This window comes from Nothoprocta perdicaria, unplaced genomic scaffold, assembly GCF_003342845.1.
Source record: "Nothoprocta perdicaria isolate Ctin4 unplaced genomic scaffold, notPer1 scaffold_173, whole genome shotgun sequence".
Lineage (NCBI taxonomy): Eukaryota > Metazoa > Chordata > Aves > Tinamiformes > Tinamidae > Nothoprocta > Nothoprocta perdicaria.
Window position 1 is genome coordinate 74,690 of NW_020454905.1, and position 21,243 is coordinate 95,932.

Consider the following 21,243-nt stretch of genomic DNA (forward strand, 5'->3'; position numbering starts at 1 on the left):
AAAGACTTTCTCCCCATCTCATGTGGAACCTCCTCATTTTTTGTTTTTTTTTTTTTTTTTTTTTTTTTTATGAAATATTTTCAATTTCTCTTCCTACTAGGAAGCTAAATAGTTTTGCTTCAGTGTCACTTTGAAGAAATTTCTAATTAATTTTCAAACAGATACTTCATTTTATTAGGCTTGTTTTGGTGTACTATTTTTATTAATTTCTTAGAAAAGTATAATCCTAAATTTTCAGTTTATCTCTTGCCATCACTTCTTGTCTTGTGGCAGTTCTGTGTAGGCTGTCTATGATTTATCTTGTAAGCAAGTAGTTCAGTAAACCATATTTTCTCTCTATTTCATTTACCAATCTTTGTTTCTCTCTTCTGTGAGAGCTGGATCATCTAATAAATACCTGCCATCCATCCATCCATCCATCCATCCATCCATCCATCCATCCATCCATCCATCTCTATAATGCCAGTTATACTTGATTGTCAAGCAGAATATTACATATATTTAATGTTGTTTTATGTGACATTCAGACTGAAATAGAGGGCAGTAAGCAACCATACAGTACAGGGGTAATACTCCATTCCAGTTAGTATTACTGAGTTGAAAAGGATAAGCATAATATAGATTTATTTTAAATTCTTTTATGATTATTTTAGTATATTTCAATAGAGCCTATTTGAGCCTTTTTTTTCTTTTTTCTTTTTTTTTTTTTTTTTAATGAAAATTCCAGTTGTCTTTAAACCTGTACCTTATTTCTACTATAGTATTAGGGTAATGTTTGCATGTTTTTTTACAGAGCCAAACTACTCGTTTTAATTTATAAGTGGATGTTTGTCATTTGTTCATGATTCTGTCTTCTGATGAGATGTTATCATCAACTAAGAGGATAACATTCAAAAGTTTCCTACSTACACTTCCAAACATCTACGGTTGATATGAATTATCATTTTTAGTTCATTTCTGTTGAACATCTAAATAGTTTTGTTTAGGATAGCAGAGAGATAAATGAGAGAACTAGGAGACCAGTGACGGGGCCCTGGAACAGGCTGCACAGGGAGRCTGTGGAGTCTCCTTCTCTGGAGGGCTTCCAAATCTGCCTGGATGCCGCCCTGTGCCATGTGCTGTAGGTATCCCTGCTTGAGCTGGAGGGTTGGACTGTGACCTCTAGAGGTGCTTTCCAACCTTAACCATTCTGTGTTTCTGTGAAGATCCTAAGCCTCARAGGGGCTTGGAAACTGCTGTTTATGAGAAAATAGCACCAGGTGAATCACTGCATCTAACAATGTTCTTCTGCAATGGAATAACCACAATCTATCATAAAAATATGTTGCAATAAAAGGTTCCTTAGCAGATCTGAGTCTGAAATCATGTTAAAGCAATCATTGCAGTCGTAATTGGAGTCCCATATATGAATTTCTTTGAAATCTGGGTAGGATACACTACACTTTAAAATCCATCCCTTAAAAGAAAACAACCAAAAAAAAAAAAAAAAAATCAAACAAAAACAATCTTAGGATCTCAGTTACTGTGCATTTTTAGTAAACTTTCCAATGTGTAGTAGTCAAGCAGAAAAATATTTTGAAAAAAAGTGATGCAGGTAAATGCAGGCTGACCCCTTGCTTACTCAAGTGATTGTGTCACCTGGTTTTGTAGTAGGTGGGATGGTGATTGGAGAGCTGCAGGACCAAAGGTGTTGCCCATAGCTTTCAAGCATGGCCATGCTAAGGTTTCCAGACTCATTTACATCAAGACTCACAATCAGAATGCCTATAAAAATACATATGCAATGCAAATAAATGGCATTGCAGCTGACTCCCTGACATTGATTCTTTTCCAACAACGGAAGCTGACTTGCTGTGAGGCCCTAAAATCATGGAGCTCTCAGCCAAAGGGCAACCGTACACTTTTAGGATTGCTATAGTAATTAATGGTTTAGACATTCTTTATTTGGGAGCAAAGAGATATGTGTGAGCTGGAGGAACCCTGTAAGCTCTGCAGCTGAACACAAGCATAAAAGGTACTCCGCAGTTACAGACTGCCACAGTTAACAAAGTGACATGAAAATTGCCAGGCTGATACATTGTGTAATTTGTGCCTAGCACCTGTGTTTTTAGCCTTGAAAAGAGTTTCCCTGTTTGGTTGTTATATCTCTATAGGAGCCTTCTACTTCTGACAACAACTGTTATTGTGGATTTAATGATCTTGAAGAATCTGAAATTCAGTTATTGTTCACCTCACAGAGAGGTAAATAAAAGATGGATGAATAGCGTTTGAGCCACAGACCCACAGGACTCTGTAGAGAGGTCACCATTTCTCAGAGGCTTTGTACCTCCGAAAAGCTCCTATTCCCTTAAGTCTATTATTTAAAATGTCTAATTTATGTTATTTTTATTTCATAATAGGAATTCTACCCACAGAAGTTGCATTTCTTTGCAACTCTCTTAAGCATTTAATTTTGAAAAATATATATATTTTTAAATTTCAACTAGAACTTTACATCAACAAGCCTTTTAAATCTTAAATTCTATCCACTTAAAGGATGCCCAAGACAGCCAAGTTGAATCCCTGCAACTTACTCTGTAATTTATTTGGGAATCTACAGCACCTGGGCCTTTATAACTCCACAAAGCAATAGACCTATTTTGAAAATTACACCATTTTCACTGATTATTGAAGTTGATTGCTAGAGTATATTCCTGTTTTCTTTGCTTTTAGACATTTGAAATTTGCTGAGTATTCTAGGAAATCATATAAACCAAGAATATTTTTTCTATAACATAATAACTGCTGGGTTATTTTCTGTTGAACAAAACCTTTAGGCCTGTGTTGTGTTGCTTTGGAAGAGGTATATTTTTTGCCAAAGAAAGCCAAAATATGCCATGAGCAGTTCTGTAAAATGATTAAAGTAACAGTAGTGTAAAAAATAAAATCTTGTGTCTAAACATATTTTAGCCACCTGTTTAATAATATTGTTCATTTAAAAATGAATATTTCTAGTATTTTTCATATGATATATAAAAAAGTATGTGTGACATCTGTGTTTTTTGCAGTATCAATAATGATCTTTTCAATTTTATCAATATTTTAACTGTTTTTATGAATATTTAAATTTTAGCAATATTATATTTTAAATATTTTTAAATTTTAAATATGAAATGTCTGTCTGGAGTGCTAAAGCTGTGAGACAGACTCATCCACCCTCGCTCAACCTTTATAGCTGTTCAGTGCTGAGTATACTTCACACTCACAGTCCATTGTCCAAAATCTGTCTTAAAAGCCTCTGTGTCAGCCTTTCTCCTGTTCATTAGTTTGCTGCCCTCTCTGCATTATTCATCTGGTTCCCTTTTCTCAGTCACCTCAAAATAAGCTTTTGATCTTCACTTTTAAGTTGCCGCTGAAATTCACTGTATCTATGATATCCAATATCTCCATCTACTACACAGCCTGTGTTGATTCACTTTTCCCAGAAATGCTTCCTGTGTTCATTCTTCCGATGGGCATATGTCCCTCTAAAATGTGCAAAGATGCTGTTTGGAGGATGTCATGCATATGAAGGAAATTTAATTCATGTAAGGATCATGAATTTGATTTTGTCGTTATTCTTCAGTATCTATAACAGAATGTTTTGRATTTTTTTTTACTTCTGTAGAAATAGATTAGTATGTATCTTAACTAGCAGTTAGCTAAGGGAAACCTCAGTATATTCTTGGTGTTTTTGAGTATAAAGTATATGATATAGAACAATGTTTTCAGTATTGGTTAACTAACATATATTCTAACCTCAAAGTGCTCGTTACAGTAAAATGTCCTCTATAATCATAGAATCTCCAATAGCCATGTGAACACACACTGCAGGATTGGGCTCTTTTTTTTTTTTTTTTTTTTTTTTTTTTTTGTTTTGAAATGTGTCATCATATTTTTTAGCAAGCCTGTGATTTGAAATTGGCATCCATTCTTATCTTTCAAATGATATTTTCAACTGCTAGATACCCATCTACCAGTCAACCTTTGCACATTAAAATATTCCCAGGAAGGGAATATTTTTTTCCCCATACTATGATAAACTGGTTTTATTGAAACTAATTTTATTGAAATGTTTTACTGTAATTAGTGTCTCACGAGTAGTGTCGCTATAGGGTACACAAAACCATAGCTCATTGTCGTAATGAGCATAAAGTGTTTGTATGCGTTGTCCAATAGCGCATGGACAGCTCAGCTTTGGTAGTGCTTGGTAGGAGAGGAAAATGCTTAGATTTCATTTATATACTCAAGTGAACAACCATTTGTCAGGCTTAGTTTTTTCATTTGTTCGTTTTTGTAAAATGAAGGCACAATGGTCCTTACAATGGAGTCCTTACAATTTCAACAATGTAGTTGCATTGTCTTTCAGCTTTGTTCTGTCCTCTGGGTAATTAACTTACAGGGACTCAGTGGCAAGTTAAGCAGAATAACTGTAGTAATGGAATTGCTTAGTTTAGCCCAGCATTCTGAATTCAGAAATTGACAAAGATTGTAAGTTACAGAAATTTTCTATAAGTTTGATACTTGCCAGATCTGTCTTTTCTCAGTATAAATCTGCAAATGAAGATTTAGCTGACTCTAATTTGCTTTGATGTAAAGATGCACTAGGGCGATTGTTTTCACTTTTGTTTACCTTACAGACAAATATAAGTTCTATTCCAATACATGAGTGATGTACTGCTTCAATCATAATTATCAAATTGATGGAAAAATTAGAGATACTACCCAAGATGGATGGATACTGTTCAGCAGTTTTTCTGTAAATCATAATGTAGAATTTCTGAAGTACTTTCCTCCTTAAGAGGAAATTTCTCTGATGTAGATGGATCCCTGAGTCCCTTTTTTTTGCCCATTAGTCTTCTTTACAATGGAGAAGTCTACCAAGCTAACAAATATCTTTATATCCACTGCTAATTTGTAGTTTAGCTAATATAGCTATCCTGAAATGCTGGTATGGGTGATTTTTCTTTATGTGAGCTATTGAAAGTTTTAATGAAATGTTGTGCCTGATATATCTAGCACTGTGATAGTCCTCAATGTCTTCATTTTGAATTTATCTGAAAATGCATTGGCTGGATTTTATTTCTTTTCCATCTAGAAGAATGAATGCATGGATAGAGGTGATTATGCCATAAAATCTAAATTTGCCAATTTAATATTTACTGTAAAATGTGTTAAGTCATAATAAATTGGCATAATACACATTGAATTTATTATTAATCTAATATGTTCATTTACTATTTTAGGTTAAATTTTTTCCGAGATGTTCCTGAATTCAGAGTACTGGCATGTGGCGGAGATGGAACAGTGGGCTGGATTTTGGATTGCATAGGTAAACAATATTTTTTCCATAGTTTGGATCAGTTACTCATGATTTTTATTTTACTGCTCTCCCTTTTTTATCAACAGGTGGATCCAATTATTTCAAACATTTTTTTTTCATTTGAATTGTTGAAATGTGTTAGTTTGTAGGATTATTAAGAATATCTAAATTATTAAGAATATTCAAAATCCCTATATAACCTCATTTGGACTATCCTGAGAGCCATGCAAATCTCCCAGCTGTTTACTACTTGTGGGGCATGTTTGCCAGTKGAGATTCTGAGTTCTTTCGGGCACTAGTCCATAAAGTGCTGTGTAAATCAAATCATTAGGAAGATCCAGGCATTAAGATACTACAAAATTTAAACTTCTTAAGGCTTATTAGGGAGAATATTTCTAGCACCACAATTGCTTTTTTGGCATTAGAGAGTGTAGAGACTAAAATATGAATGTGTGACAATGAAAGATAAGAAGGACATAAGACTAGTAGGTGCAATTAAAAATTGGGATGAAGTGTGTTAAAAGGTATATGTTCTTGGAAGGTGGAGACCRGAAAACCTTGAAGAAAGTGAATAAGTATAGAGGATGTGATGGAGGAATKGATAGTACAAGAAGTATATTTTTGATCTTTATTTATTTATTTATTTAGCAAATTCAAACTATTAATTGGAATTCTCAAATCAGAATCATAAATCAATGTGTGTAAATATCTGGTGTATTGCCTAAACATTGAAAGGATGTAGTTTTGTGACTGCTTTTGTGTTATTACCTTCTTATTGAGAAGGACTAAAATTACATACACTCACATTTCTTTTTTAGTGATATCAATTGAATAAAAGACTGCATGTTGACTGAATTAAATTCTATCATCTTCTGCAGCAATACTCATGGTATAAAAAMAAGGAATAATTTGCGGGACCCCACAATTCTGTTAGTGCAGGAAATAGATTCTGAATGCTACCTTTTAGCAAACAGGAATCTTTGACACAAGTTGTACATGTGAAGTTTAAAAAATAGCTTGTTTGAGAAAAAGGCACTTTTCAGTTTGATCATTTCTTCCCTGGTCTCCTGATTAAAAACACTCAACTGAGAGTAAAGCAGGAGGAGAAAAAACAAACTTTCTGTCTCCACAATTGATGAGATTGTTTTAAATCTTTAAACTTGACATCTTTTTTTTTTTTTTTTTTGGTCAAAAAGACTTAAACTTTGTGTTACACTTGTAAATGCCAAATCCTCCTAAAGAACTGAAGGCAGTTCTGCCTTTCTGAAGGCAGAAACTGACATATAACTAGGTGTCCTTGTCACATCCATTGGGCATGAACTCATGCTGGGAATTGTTGAGAATTGTGCATTTTTCTAGTAACAAAATAGCAAATTAACTGTTCAAGTGTAACTTAAAACTAGATACACTACTAATTTCTTTTAACTGGGGAATTGGACAAATTACACTTTTGAAAGATTATGTCTAAGTGACATTTGTACCACTTACAGTGTGGTAGAGATCGAATAGAATTGATGGGTTTGAYTAGAAACACTGGAAAAGAATAGTTAAGAGATAAAAGTCACTATAAGCAGATAAATTTAAAAATATTAGTTATTAACTGCAAAATATGGTGTTGGAGACTTATTCAGATCAATCAGTACTCATTTTGAATATCAGATTTAATTTCTGACAGGCAAAACCTTTAAGTGATGCCTAGAAGGAATTCTTGGTAATGGTGCTAATATGTTGACATGAATCTGTGTAGATACATAGTTAAACAYGAATTACACTATTCAGATGAAAAGATACAAGATTTCTCATTATCTGTGTCCTTAACTAATTATAATTGGCATCCAAATGAAAAAAAAAAAAAAATCAGAGATCATAGAATACAGCATGATCAGTCTCAAAAAGATTTTCAATATCTTTGTTTATGCCAGATATCACAGTCATGAGTTCTAGAAGTCCTTGTGATAACAATAACATAAATTAATGATTAATATTGACAAGGGGAGGGGCGATTGTAGAGCCTGTTGTGGAGAATGTGTCAGAATCTGATGTTGAAGACACATGTTACTGTCATTCACTGAAAGAAAACTTAATTTGTATCTCTTCTGTACAATTAGRTTTTTGATTCTTAGGTTTTTCTTCTTTATTTGCAGAGAAAGCAAACTTGCTTAAGCATCCTCCAGTTGCTATCCTGCCTCTTGGGACTGGCAATGATTTAGCAAGGTGTCTGAGATGGGGAGGAGGTAAAAACAAATTAAAATATCATTCATTACGTCATTTAAAAGAAAAAAATAATTATTTAATCAAAATCTCTCTAAACATTTTAATTTCTCCTTTATGATGTATGCAAAGACTATACCTTTCCTCTTTTTGGAATAAGTTAACTTTAAGTGTTAAACAAAATGTTTTATAGATATTGAAGATGATAGTCACTCTTCATATTTTGTCTATAGCTTTCACTGACACCAAAAAAAAAAAAGCTCTAAGGTGCAATGGAAGTGCATATATATATGAATGAATATATATATACACATATAATAATTGTTTTGTTACTATCTTTTTTGCAGTTGTTTCTTTTGATCGATACATTAGAATAGATGTATCTTAGAAAAATGTATTTTAATTGGAGTTGTTCTGAAAGGGTTACTGAAACCAGCTAATAACGGGTTTGGAATATTTTCCTCTTTTTTAATATTCATAAATATTAAATGAAAAATATGTCTCAGCCTCAGACTCGTTCCTTTGATCCACTCCTCTTCTCCTGCAGAGGATTCYAGACAATAACTGCTACGATGTCATTTGTCAGGCAATGAGGAGACAAAGCATACTGAGAAAGGAATATATATAGAAAGACAAACTTTTAATATCCTTTGCATCCTTTCCTGGATGCATGGAGCCTAACTCTCAGCTTCTCCCATAGCTTATTTTCATCCAGGATTTACATTACATTATGAAAAGAAAAAAGAAGAACAGGATAACTTGAAAAGAGAAACAACAGGAGGAAGTCTTAGACGACACTCAGTCTCTGGTGTAAGCATGTCAGCCTGTTCTCCCAGCTCTCAGTTGGTCATTCTCGTCCGTTTGTTGTTTTCTTGCAACTCAGCCGTTTATTTGGAACTTCTTGGCCTTTGTGTACAAGCTTCTTCTCTCTTTTATCTCATCATGGCAAGTTTCTTCTTATAATTCCTGCCTTGTTATCAGATAGATCTTTAGCAAATTTACAATAGTTTTCCTATTATAGAACTTCTTTGATAATTATAATATTTTGTCAAATTGTTTCAGGACCCTGTTTCTCTGTCCTGAATGGTGACATAGTCTTGAAGAAAATCAAATCAGCCAAGTGTCACTTTCTTGACAACTCATCAGGTAGAATGATAGAATAATTCAGGCTGGAGGTGATCTCAGGAAGTGTTCTTTTTCAGAGTGTGAATTTTTCTTATTTCAGTGCTACACTCCTTGTCTCTTACTATGCCATGATGCAATGCTCTGAAGAGACTGTCTCCTTCTTCTTCATTGTTTTTGGCAGGCTATTATTAGTTCCCCTGTACTATCTGAGCTTTATCATCGAATCAGTTATCTACTGATCTAGTTTCTGACCCATCCAGACAGTAACATCACAATTTGGATGAAGGTATGTTGAGGGAAAAGTGTTGAACATCTTGCTAAAATTGAGATAATTTAACATCTGTTCTCCCCACAAATCYAGTCATTTTATTTTAGAAGGAAATAATGTGTGTCAGGCATGATTTAATCCTGGTAGATACATCATGTGTTGAGCCTTTTCTTTCATATGTTCAAAAATGTGTTCCACCCAGTTTTGCTCCATTAATTTTTCAGAGATGAAAGTGCGKCTAACTGGCCTGTAGTTTTCTGGCTTGTTCTGTTAGCCTTTTGGAAGACATGTTCAACATATGTCTTTCTCTGGCCATCAAGGGCATCAAAACTCTCATGCCTATCATGTCATGTGGACTTGTATAGGTGAAGTTCTCAAAAGTAATCCCTTTCTCAGTCTCGTCTGCAGATTATTTTTCTCTTTTAGTCCTGCCTCTGTGCACACAAGCTTGGGAGAGCTTGCTGGTGAAGAATGAGGCAAAGAAGGCATTGAGAACCTCAGTCTTCTCTATTTTGGTCTTTCACCTCTCCTAGCTGTCAGCTCCTCTTTTCTGTGTTTTCTCTCTGCTGCTGATTTGTAGTGAGGTGATCCTTTATCATGGCAAAATTCCCTAGATTCTAGACCTATTGCTCATGGAAGGAGCTAAAAACATTTAAAGAACTTGATATGTATTTGAGAAATGAATGTAAAGCAAAAGGGTTTAGTGGGGCAGAGATCTGTAAACAGAGTCTCTCATGAAAGGGTTCTGCAGGAACAGAGCACAAAAATTTGCTATCAATAGCAGAATTCAATCTCAGTTTTTAAAAATATATCCCAGTCAAAACAGACTGTAGAGACTTGTCAGTTCATTGTCAGAMTGCTTGTACTGGTTTTGCTACTAGTTTAAAAGATTACATGATTTGATTTCCATTTCACTTTGCGAAATTTCAGTAATGAATAAAATCAAGCTCTGCTCCTTTGAGATAAATGATTGTACTCTTAAGTCTAAGACTAAAATGTTATGTGAAATTGTTAAAATAATTTTAAAAACTCATTTTCTGGCATTCTTTTTYGAGATGTAATTTCAAATGATATTCTGACCAGAAACTCAAAATGAAGTTCTAACACCTACCAAGATGTCTTGATCAAATGTCTCTGATAATCAAATGTCTTTGCCATCACTATGTAAAGTTAGTGATCAGTGTATTTAATCATGGTTCTTGATGGTCTTTCATAGTAGGTYTATCTATTTATCTATCTATATTTATCTTTATCTATTATGCTGCAGTATCTATAAGAAATGCATGAAAAGTTCCCGTGAATTTGGGGATTATAAGAATACCTGTGATGTCAGTTGGCTATTTACTGCAATCCCTGGTACTCATATCTTGGTCCAACCTAATTTTTACTTTCTGGTACAGGTGAATCATGTACCATTTACCTGCCTCTGAATTCTTCCTTTTCCTTTGAGAAARTACAACATTTCAGCAAGTTAAAAAGCTGCAAGAAAAAACTACTAGCATTATTGCAGTCAACTTGCAACATATTTATTCTGATGTCTGGATCAATTTTTAACTCTGTTTATCTGAATCTGAAAAAAAAAGATCATATTTTTTCTCTTCTATGATCCCACTAGCTTTTAGCAAAATTTTAAGCTAAAAATGCTTTTTTACTCATCTATTTGTTTACAGCTCAGATTAATTGTGATTGCTTGTTTCATCTTCACATGCTGAGAAGGTCTGAGTAATTGCAGTGGAAGTTTGCAGAGACATTGTTTATATTTTTTTATATATTTTTATTCATTTATATATTTTTATTAAGCCTTGTCATGCTACTGGATTCTTTTCTCTGTCACTGTGGCATAGGTTCGTCAATGATGTGAAACAAGTAAAATAAGTTCACCTCTGCTAATGTTTTTAAACTTTCTGCAAGAGAAGTAGGAAATGAACAACAGWGGACAATTATTAATTTTAATAACATTTCTCAGGATCTGTACTACTATTCACTCATATTTACTTCTGTTTTGATTTATTCTAACAAAATTGAAAATTGCCAGTTGAGAARATCATAGACAATATGAAAATATTCTGTCTTTCATCATTCTTTGCCTAGTTACTTTCTGGTAYCATAACACAGATTTTCTGGAACTTTGATAGGATGGGAGGGAGAATACACAGGTCTTCAAGAAACTAGATTACTGATCTCTCGTATGCAGACAAATGGAATTGTGCATATGTGCATTGTGCAGATATGTGGGGGTGACAGTAATTAACAAATAAAATTAAAGAATAAGAATATATTATGCAATAATGCAATCATAAAGCAGTACATCAGCAGTGAGTTTCATGCAGGAAGACCTTGAATGTTTTCATTTTCTTCTTTGGAAATGCTGAGTTTTGGCTGAACTAGTAGATATGAAAAAACCTTCTGATATTTGTCCTAGTTTTTCCCTCTACCAGTTACATACCTTCTACTTCCTGGAGATGAGGCTATAATTTATTGAAGTGGCTAATTACCCCAAAAGTGTATATTGCGTTAATATGAACATTTATTCCTGCTTTGAAGAAGGAATGAATCCAAATAACTCAATTACTTACTACAGACCTGTTTTGTCCGAATAGCATTTAAAGATGGTAATATTCACCTGTTTTATGTGCAAACATGTACTTTGCTTTATTTATAATACTCAAAAGATTGTAAGCAATGATTTTCTACCCAATTTAGTATACAGTGCAGTATACTACATTAGACAATTACATGTAAGTAGTGCAGTGAACTACCTAAAATTTGTGTGCTTCTTAGCAAATAAGATACAGAGCARTGTGAGGTTCATGAAGAGATAGTTAAAATATGAAAAAATCATAACTATTGTGTAGAATAGGCTTCTTAGCAGTTGTGAGTGGATTTCACATTTTGCATTTTTATGTTAATTTTTAGGCTACACATATTGAAAACATTGAAAAAGCAGATGGTAAATAGTTTTTATTTTTTTACTCTATTGTCAGACTTTCATTAGACACAAATTAGACACACATTAGACTTTTATATATCTTTTTGCATAGATTTTGAGATTAAAGACATTAGATATTAAGGTTCATTTTATATTGAGAATTTTGAAGTATGAAGTATATTGAGAATTAWGAAGTACTTGAAGTATGACTTCAAGTATTTGGATAATGGATATAATAATTTTGAAAATTTCATGAAATGGCAAGTTTAGAAGATCAAATTATTTTCTTTGGAGTCAGTATAAATCAAATGCCCAGTGAAATCTGTAAAGTTACTCTAAATTTACAGTGCAAAAGTCATCTCTGAATTTGTATTCCAGATAGTGGAAAATTGCCAGTACTTGAAAACACAACTTTGCTTTGCAGATTTTGCATGTATGGTTTTCATCTTTCCAGTCACCAAGAAAGAAAAACAAATAAAACATTTATTGTGCCTGATTAAAATCACCATCTTCACCTTTTGCTAGGTTATGAAGGTGAGAATTTGATGAAGATCTTAAAAGATATTGAGAACAGTACAGAAATTTTGCTGGACAGATGGAAATTTGAAGTAACACCCAACGATAAAGATGAGAAGGGAGACCCAGTGCCTTACAACATCATCAATAACTACTTTTCCATTGGAGTGGTAAGACTTATGTTTATTCATAAATGTTTTTTTCCTCCCCCCCCAGTTCTGAATAAATATTTGCGTTCATGAAGAATGGTTGGCCACAGTTCATCTATCATGTTATTTTTCTAGTGAAATGAATACCTAGATAACTGACAGCAATTTGCATAAATTTACTTACATTCAAACCAAAATTGCTTTTCAGGATTTTGTACCTTCCCAGGTACGAGGAGGATACTCATATTGTTCCTAGTAGTTTATGAGCAGCCATAACACTAAATTTAGATTGTTTTAGAAAGATCTTAAAAAAAAAGGAAGATACAGAAAAAATAATCACTTAATAATAACTCTAACTAGCTCCTACTGTTAGTATTCAGAAATTGAAAACTGTTTAAAAGAACATTCTCTATGTCTTCAGGGTAGTTTTAAATAATAACATGAAAAATACCCCAAGTATTTAGTTGGTTATGTCCATAGATGGATATTCACATTTAGACTAAATGATGTGAATACAGGGAACTGCATTTCTGGCTTGTGTTTCTCCATGGTTTTCGATAATTTCATCTGCTTTCYGACTGTATATAGGAGAGGAATCAGGGATTGTCTAGTTTGCCTGGCCTCTAGTCATTTACTAGACATACATCATACACAGCTGTAGTCTAATTAAGATAGGAATGTGCCCTAGCTAGCTAGCTCTGGCTGTTCTAAAACAATCAATTTTTTWAAAAAAGCTCCATTTCCCTTGTATGTTACGAGAATCCATATACAAATCGTTCTGAAATCYAGTGTTTCAAAATATTATGTGAAGTTTTTTTAATAGAAAGTACTACATACACACTCAAGAAATTAAAGCTCTGTCAGTTTACTTGATCTTTGTACTTCATCCTTAACAAGAGTCTGTCACACCTTTAAATGGTTCCATATTTTCTTGATGAAAGTTTTACATAATATTGTTTGTAATTCTGTAATCAAGGAAAAACATAATCATAGTGGAAATGCCCTACACAGGAGGACATAATCTGTAACTTTGTCAAAAGACAATATTTATGCTAAAACTTACAGATAAGGAAAAAAAATATATATTACACTGAGGAAGGAAGCAAAAGGGGGGAGAGATTAGATTTTACACCTATATATTATTTTAGTACAATTTAAACAGTTTATAAAATGTAAAGGAACACCATGTGTAAAGGCACAGCAGAGAAACAGGAAAATGAATGCCAAAGAGATRGTGGGACATCTGTGAATGTGCCAGACTTCAAAGAATTTTTTAGCATTACTCACAAGAAAAAAAYGGAATTTTATTCAAGAAAAGTTACAATGAAATTATTCAGTGGCAAGATTATAATAATAATAAAGACATTGTAATATACTTGCAGAATAGCCAAGGAAAATAGTCTAACATTTCAGGCTCTATAGGCAACCAGAGGACTCTGTTTTCAATTAATACCTGTGAATACATGAATTTAATCATACTAAACTTTTTTTCTTTTTTGGCATAATAGAAATATGAGAAGTACAAAATGGTGCCAACAATAGACAATACATTTCCTTCAGCCTCTTAAATTGTTAAGATCATGTTTGTAATGGAGTAAGATCTCTGTCAAGTTTATGGAACACAGAAATTCACAAAATACTTGTCTCAGTTTCATTAAAGTAAGTAATAAGACAAAGCAAATAAAAAATAAAATTGGAGTTTAGATTTGTTAAAATTACTTAATACTTAGATAACACTCATAGTAATTCTTGAAAAGCAAGAAAAGGTGTATATGTCTATGCAAATAGACAAAATATTGAAAATGGGTTACCAATGACTAGGATTGAAATAAGCCAAATTTCACAAAAGTAAAACTGTTTTCAATATGTGATACAAACTTTGACCAATGCTGCTGAATAGGGAAAAACACTACTTCTCACCATCTTGGACATCTGTATATAGTTGCTGATAGCTGAGAATGCAACTTAGGTCAAGTGAATAGCAGAGAAATGTAAGTGACACGCACAAATGTGTATCAGCAGAAGTTGAAAGGATTGTTATTGCAAATTGCATTATTCATAGAAATAATGGTAGCTGACAACCTCAGAAAGTCACTTATCCTTTCCTCTCTCTAAGGTAGTGTTAGTGACACCTGTGTCGTTCCTGAAAGATATTTGTCCAGTTTGTCTCTAGAATTACTTGATTGTGATTACCACCAGACACTGCAGGACATAGGCAATAGAGACCTCACAAGCACAGCAACATGGTTGATCAAGTATTATTTTATTGTGGTTTTGTTATAAAAAAATAACATCACATCTAATTCAGATTGCCTTGGTGTAGCATAGCCCTAGAGTATCTGGTYCTGTACAGAGTGCTGAATCATTTATTCTATTTCCCTGTTAAAATACCTTTTGTCTCCTAGAAGACTGATCAGTTCTTAACTTCTGTTTTGTATCCTAACCATCCCCAACTAACCTTTCTTCACAAATCATGTTTTTTAGATATCTGTTTTCTGTTTAGATATCTGTTTAAATGTTTTTTAGACATTTTATGTGTGTTTTGTTAAAATCTGAGAATTCAGTCCAGTTATTCCCTGTGATCCACATCTTTCTGGAATTGTAGTGCTGTAGTTCCCAATTAGACTCATTTAATGTCTTATCAGCACTAAGTAGAAAAGAGAAATTAATTTTCATGTCTTACAGATGATAACTTTATTAAAAAAAAGAAAAAAGTAAAATTTACCCTATTAACATTAGCATGATATTTATTCCTGTTTGACTTGCACTCATTGCTAATTCCACATCCTTTTTTGAAAAATCACTCCTGTGTATCTCATTTGGGTTTTGCACAGCTGATACTTCCTACCTACATGGAAAACTACCACTCACTGAATTGTACCTTTTTCAGTTCTTATATTTTATCTCAAACGCTGTTAATACTAAAGTTTTCTATAAAAATAATTCACATTACTTATATGTTTCTGTCAAACAATAAGCACAGTTTCTATTGCACTATGGATAGAATCTGCCATATGGATTTTATAACAGTATGACATAAATTGTATTTGACAACAAACATAATCTTAATGTCTACCCAAAAAGGCCAAAGGAGAAAATCTAAATAAAAACTATATAAAGCAGTGGTTGATATAAGACTCCTTCTGGTTTAGGACTATAATTCATCTTGGAAGAGATCACAGGAGGACTGTAATCCAACCTGTGCTTTAAGCAGTATCAGACGTGTAGCAAACCAGGATGCTCGGGGTGTTATCTAATTGGGTCTTATAAACCTCTAAGTACAGAGAARGCATATCTACTGTGGGCAAACTGTTCCAGTGCTTGGCTGTCCTTATGGGGAAGAAGATTTTTTTCCCTTATATCCAGTGTGAGTATCTCTTGTTTCAGTGCTGTGCTCCTAGTCTCTTACTCTGCTGTGATGTACCACTGTGAAAAGATGGCTTTATCTTCTTGTCTTTGACATCAACAGGCTGCTGTTACATCCATATGAAACACGAGTCAGACTRGAACTCTGGGCCTGATCATTTCTGGACCTTCAAGTCCACTGCTCRGCCCAGTCTCCACCTGGCCTTATCACCAAGGCCCTGACCAGCCATCGTGGCATTGTGTCTGGCCCTGATTAACTTGCTGAGCCCAATGCAGACCCCAGCTTGTGGGGCTTGTTTATTTTTAATTCAATATGATGATATGATCTAATAGCTCAAGCTTCATTACAAAGACACCAATATGTTATTATATAACATGACGTCAGTGAGATAGGACCAACAGCAGATCTCTGCCAGACATTGCTTTTATATAAGGGTTGCCATCATCAGCAAAATAGTGATGAACTCAACTGAGAAGGAATGCTTTGTAACAGCTTAGATGTGTGACAAATTTTGTTAGTGGGTTCAAGATAAGGAAAAAAAGTGTTTTTCTATTCTAAGATAGGTATAAGTACAGGCAAATAAACAAGAAATGTTGAGATTCAGTAAATGAAGTATATGAGATGTTCAACCTCATAGGAGCACAGAGCACACAAAGACCACACAAAGCATCAGCCAAGCCATGTCATTTTCCAAGCATGAGCTAGAAAATATCTAAAGCAAAGTAGAGTAAGATAAAGATTTTCAAGTACTCACATCCATCATTCTGTCAGGATGGCAAGATACCAGGAGAGAAGTCCCATCTGCTTCCCAGTATTACTGGATCCCTGAAAAAAAGCTAAATATCCAAAAAGAACTTGTATAAAAGCAGTCAAATAATTTTTGCTGAGAAAAAAATATCAAGAATATAGTTGCACTATCTGAAAATAGAAGCTTGCCTTGGAAAGTCATAGATGCTGTGAACTGGCCAAACATAACTGGTAATATTAGAGGAAAGATAAGCTGGTATGATACAGACAGGAAATACCAAGCCAGCCATTGAAAAGAGACTACTTAAATACAAACATTGCTGTCAGATTTTGGGGAAAGTATTCGTTTTCCCCATAAACYGTGTGGTCTGCCTTGAAAGTCATACATTCATCCACTAGATGGATGTTTTCAGAGTGACTATCAAGCACCCARTTCAATTATATTTGATTTTGTATGATATCACGGCCCTTGTATTTCGTTCAGTGGGCTTCCCATGAATTTCTGTAGCTGACCTATTTTCAACTTACCATTCTTCCACTGAATTAATCTAGAATTTTCCATTTATGGAGCCAAACTAGGTGAACATGAATCAGTARTAAAAATATGTTAGCATAAAGATTTACCTTCTGTTTTCTTTATTATTTTTACCTTTAAAATTGATCATAAGTTTACTCCTTGTAAACAGTAGATAAGCTATTAACAGATCTATTAAACTATAATTTAAATTGTTATAACCACCTAGGATCTTATACCACATAAACCACTTATCCTCTTGCAGCTCTATAATTAGTGTTGAAGCATAATAAACTAAATTTGCAAACATCTGTATTGTCTTTTAGAACAACTTGTACAGAACATCACTGAGATCAAATTTGAGACAAATTATAGTAGCTGAAGTATAGCATAGTTTGTCTTTGTATAAAAAMGTATAATAAGAGCAATGCTGTTATTATAGAATAATATATATCTGATCTTTTTTCAGTATTCAAGGTTTAGGAGTAAGCCTATAGTAATAATAGGTATTTACAGATATTAGCAATCACTGTATATTGTGTTTAATTAGAAATGGTCTGTATAAATGACTAGTTGTGGGATTTAATGATTTCCAATCTCAATTTTTTGCCTACTGAGTCAGATTCCGTCTGAATTTTGAACTTTTSTCCTACTTTTGATCAGGTTATGTAGCTGTTTTGTGTGTAAAGAACACATGGATCTCCTCTGTTCAAACTAATGAATGTTGCCTTATGGTCAGGCCACCAGGACTACAGGGGCTTCTCTCTCCTGGTATAATAGCAGAATACCTTAGAGACTTACTTTCTGTGTAGATCTTGGACTGCTCTATCCTTGATCAGAGACATGCATGTATTAGTTTAAGCTTACTTGGAATTTTTACTTTTGCTGACTTTCTATATATGTCATTTTAACTGTCCTTGCTGACAGAATCATGCTCCATAGAAAGTTAMGGGTATAGCTAGTCTTACTCAAGAGTTTTAGATATGTCTGATCTCTCTATTCACCAAGATAATATTTCTGCTAATATCTTCCATGGAACTGAAACTCTGGATGTATATGCAAACACATACATTAAAACATATTGGAAAAATAGGAGGAGTGTAACACTCTAGGACAATAATTAAGAGAGTTACCTGCTAGAGAACTGCGATATCCAGATTCCTGTTCCATCTGTTGTTTTTGTCCATTTGATTAAAAGATGTGGCAATTCAGAAACTGTCACTAGCTGTATATGACTTCTTTTCTAACATTAACAAAACCAGAATTTTAATGATGAGACAGAACTCATCCAAGTAAAATGCCTCAACTTTTGATAACGTTTTTATAAAGTGATACTGATTTCATGTGGTAATATTCTGATTTGGATGACATACAAAATTTTTTTTTTTTTTTTTTGCTGGTGTATATAGTGATTATTGAAAATGCCTTGAAATAATTTCTTAAGTTTTTAAAGAAATAAGTCAGTATTAAATGCTCTTTAATTAAAAAAAAAAAAAAAAAAGTTGAGGGAGACCTCTTTTATCCTTATACTACTATATGCAGGAAAGTAGCAAAGTGCATGATAAAAAGAAGTGTACTTTTATGACACCTAATATATTACTTATCCTAATGCAGTATCAAATAGGTACTTGCATGGTCCTGATTTAATATCCTTCAGCCTTAACCAGTCACTAAGAATGTCTTATTCTGTCAGTAGGAAAAAATATGTCTGCTTAATTGTTATAATCATAAATTTGAACTTGTTATGGGTATGCTTCCCCATCACTATACTCAWCTTTCGCTTGCATTACATCTTCCTAATTCTTATTTGCATAACTGGAAGAAAAATCCAACCTAAAATAATTTGTYATTGTTGGTTTGTTTCTTAAAAGAACATTTCATTAGCATGAATAGAAGCTTTGGGCATCGCAATTTTTATTCACCCATCACAATTTTTACTCACAGAGTCTAAGTAGGCTTGTTCCTCTGGATGCWGTATGGTCCCATATTTCATTCAACATATTCTCAGAATATCCTGCTTTCTACAAATAATCATTTTATTATGGTATATAATTTATGGAGAGGAATGATTTCAAGGTTTTCAGTAACTATRTATTTTGAAGCTCCAAAGCCTCGTGGTGCTTTGCATTCACAGTGGTCAGAGGAATTTTTTTCTAACAATTTTTGAAAACCTCCTGTGTAAATTAGCTATTTAGGCCCTGATTCAATGCACTTTCATCTTTATGCTAATTCACCATGTCATTTGAGTATGTGTTTCAACAGTACTTAAACACACGGTAATTTTTTAACCATTTTCTGCAATCCCATTAATGTGACTGGACAAATGCACATGAGCATTTGCTGTAAGCTAATCAATTATAAGGAAATTTTTGTGTATGCATAACTGAAAATCATGTTTATTGGTTTGCTCGGCTAATATGAACATAAGTACATCCTTAAATGATTTGGTGAATGATAATCATCACTTAAAATGTGCTAATGGCGTCCTTTTGTATATTATTTCTATGCCAGTGAGAAAAGGAATAKTACATAATAACTGATATTATTGCACTGTAATCCAAAACTCTTCTTTTTCCTCCAAAGAGAAGGGAAAGAAGAATGAACAGTTAATCCATGTATGAGTGTAAATACTGTTTTAAAGGAACCATATTGATATTGGGTATATGATAACATAATCCTCAGTCCTGCAGCCAGTTTTGTAGGAGAGATCTTGGCGTCTGTGATGAGGCTTATGCTGTTTTGGAGAAAGGATCTTTTCAGACAGATGCAATCCCAAATTTGAAATACTATCCACAAGTTGCTTATAGATTAATCTGTAGTTTCCTTGTTACCCTGTAATTKCCAGATATTACTAATCTTTAATGAAAGTAGTTCTTCTTACAAAATTTTGCAGTTTACATGTTTTTTATCATGTTTACTCTTCATCTTCTGTTGATATTGAAATTCTTCTGCAAAGATATTGGGCATAAAATATGGCAAATAGGAGTGATATAAGTTTTTCATTTAAAGCGGTTATTTCTTTCTTATGTCGGAGAATGTAATAGGTGTTCACAGATAAGGACCAGTGAGATCCTCTCTGAAGGTGTTCTTCTCTGCTGTGGGATGGTGGTTCTCTGGCCATGCTTTTCTCAGAAAGAGATTACTGATGACTGAGAGAGGGATTCACTGCAGTTTTTTTTATCAAGATCAGTGAAACTCCGGGTTTTTAAAAACATTTGCATTAGCAAGCAATTTGTCTCAGTAAGAGTACAGCATAGGGGTACATTGAATCAATTGAGGCTGGAGCTCACATAGCCTCACATCTACACAACATGAAATTTTAGTTTTACTTCGGATGGGGTAAAGTCAGTTCCCCCAGGCTAAACTATCCTGGCACACACTTGWCTCAAAGTTGCCTAAAAGGCTAGTCATTGCTAGGAATTAATTGCAATAAAAGTCTCGAAGATACAAAAGAATATAAATATGTAAAAGTATATTATGTAATTTTTACTTTCCTTCTTCCACTGTTATTTTCCTACGTAGATTCGTTTTTATTTTGGCATACTAGCTGTCTGAGACTTTTCATTTAGCTTTTTATGATTAGGTCAGAACAATGGTGAATACCTTGAAAAGACAGAAAGATTCTTGTGTTTTAGATTTATGAATAGCTCATGCACTTGCTACCACTTATTACCCATTTCTGTCATGCAGAATTATTCATCTGGTGTAGAAAGACTGGAAAGGTACTTCTTTCTCAGAGTCAAGTCAAATCTTTAAGAAAAATCATTGGGATAGTCTTTGGCTTCTAATTCCTTCTCCTTAATTTATAAGGGATTTGGAAAATAGAACTGAAGCTGAATAGCTCTGAAGAGATTTATTGTGAATTTATTGTGAATTTATTGTGAATTTTGTGATAGACAGAGCAAATCATATTAAATAAAATGCAATAGGGCATTGTAATTTTACTAAATAGGTACATAAAAGTGTTTTGTGGGCAGAAATGCAGTAAAATAAACCTGCACTTTTCTAATGTTTACCTCAGCCAGTAGATTTGGAGTCTTGTGAAACTTCTGGGATTTTCTTTTCTTTTCTCTCAT

At 33.5% G+C, this 21,243-nt stretch overlaps 1 protein-coding gene across 1 annotated transcript in view; it reads left to right on the top strand.

Annotated features, from left to right (window-relative positions):
* Positions 1–21,243, top strand: part of DGKB (diacylglycerol kinase beta) — a gene marked incomplete at its 5' end in the record, with an annotated part of 260,260 nt that overhangs the window by 69,152 nt on the left and 169,865 nt on the right. Inside the window, 3 exons of the mRNA XM_026036252.1 lie at positions 5,265–5,350; positions 7,486–7,575; positions 12,400–12,560. Of these exons, the coding sequence (XP_025892037.1) occupies positions 5,265–5,350; positions 7,486–7,575; positions 12,400–12,560 (337 nt within the window). The remainder of the gene's footprint in view (positions 1–5,264; positions 5,351–7,485; positions 7,576–12,399; positions 12,561–21,243) is intronic.